The sequence below is a fragment of the Phytophthora parasitica genome, assembly GCF_000247585.1.
Source record: "Phytophthora parasitica INRA-310 unplaced genomic scaffold supercont2.21, whole genome shotgun sequence".
Taxonomy (NCBI): domain Eukaryota; phylum Oomycota; class Peronosporomycetes; order Peronosporales; family Peronosporaceae; genus Phytophthora; species Phytophthora nicotianae.
Genome location: NW_008649007.1, coordinates 432,631 through 434,337, shown reverse-complemented (window position 1 = coordinate 434,337; position 1,707 = coordinate 432,631). Strand labels below are relative to the sequence as shown.

The 1,707-nt window shown below is 41.3% G+C and overlaps 1 protein-coding gene across 1 annotated transcript; it reads right to left on the bottom strand.

The window, feature by feature from the left end:
- Nucleotides 1–237: 237 nt before the first annotated feature.
- PPTG_22692 (hypothetical protein) lies at nucleotides 238–600 on the bottom strand (the record flags this gene model as incomplete). The annotated part of the gene is made up of 1 exon (XM_008905813.1): nucleotides 238–600. One exon carries the CDS (start codon nucleotides 598–600, stop codon nucleotides 238–240), a length of 363 nt encoding a protein of 120 aa, XP_008904061.1.
- Nucleotides 601–1,707: the final 1,107 nt, after the last annotated feature.

Here is a 1,707-nt window from a genome sequence, read left to right as displayed (position 1 = left end):
TTGCAATTCGCAGTTCGAGAAATCTCTTTAACAAATGCTATTTTGACTCTGGGGTGACATTCGAACCTTCACTGTTCCACTTACAGGAAATGGAAGCCTTCTCAGCCATTATCTCCGAAGCCCGTTGAGAAAAAAAATCATAAATGCCATTAAAACCTCGCTAATTTTTGTGTTACTCAATATTAAAGCATGATTTTCTGCACTTGTTGTTTTTACACCGTACAGTTTGGTAGGTTTTCAAAAAGCGTCAGATTGCTCCCAGTTATTACTAAAGAACGTCACCTCCACTGAACGTCGCATGTAAATACCGAAATTTGTCCAAGTAGTTGGGTGAATCCTCCGTAGATATTCAGCAACAATTTGATATTCTACTGTACCATCATTTTGCTTCCGCTGTCTCGGAGCAGTGAACTTTTCGTCAATGAGGCTGAGTGTCGATTCATACTCTGTAATGTTGTCAGATTTTTGGAGCCGCATAATGTAAAGCTGAATTGATTCAATAGAATTCATGTTGAAGTTGTCCACCGATTTGATAGCGGCAGAAGCCGGAGATTTAACGGAGCTTAACCCCTCCACAATTGCACTTTTAAGTCCACTCATCAAAGGCAGCTGGCGAGATGAAGGTTAGCGACTGCAGAGCAGCACTGAGCGTGCACTAAATTCAGTTTGCTGACATACCACGACTTATAGGTACATTTTCAAACTTTGAACTTGTTGGATTTTGGTCTTCTCCCTTCTTCTTTTTCTTCGAACTTTCTCTTTTTTTGTGTTAACCATACACACCACTCGCACTATCTGAAGCGAATCCAGTGCACCTCCTTTCTTCAGACATCCAAGCGATGACTGTTTAACCGGCTTATTCTGATTCATCGTGAAGTCTTTTAGAAAGCAGTACTGAATGGTAGAGTCGAAAAGACATCGTAAAGCTGTATTGTGTTGCGACCATGACTCGTTAAAAGATCAATCTGGCCAGACTGAGGCCTCTTCGTTCTCCTCACTTGCCATGGTGAATACTGGAGTAACTAAACAGTAGGAGGATAAATTGACTGCAACTCTTTAAATAGACATCTTTAAATATACACCGACGGAAAAATATTTTTTTGGTCGATCTTAGAGTCCTTTTTTTTGATAACTGAATAATCACACAAAACCAAATTTTAAACTAGTTTCTGAAATCGCTTGTGGGTTCTTTTGATAAATATTGGCAGATCTGTGGAAACTTTTGATAAAGATCCTAGCAGCACGCCCACGCTGCTCTACAAGCATTCCATCTCTCCAACTGAGTAATGGTGTGTGCCTAAGTCATGCTGCGCACACTGAAACTTCGAGGATGGCATGTTAGCAAAAACTGTAAAACTGTCCAAATATCGGAGATGAGTTCAGATCGATCGAGGTTTATCGCATACAATGATATGCATGGCCATGGTGGGTTACCTAACGGTGGATCTTAACCGGGCTCCATTGGAGGCCACGCAGCCAGCTTATTACTTAATAACTCTGTCGCCTTTTTGCGTTGGTTTATCTTCTTTTCCTTTCGATACTTGCGTGTAGTTCTTGGTTTTAACTGCGAGAGTTCTATTTTAGATAAAATATACGTGGTCCACTGGACGTCGCCCAAAACGGCTATAAAGGCCAATATGTCAACGTCTTCGAGGTTTGATAGACCTGGCATATTCCCATCCCGTCTGATAACTCGGAAAACCGGTC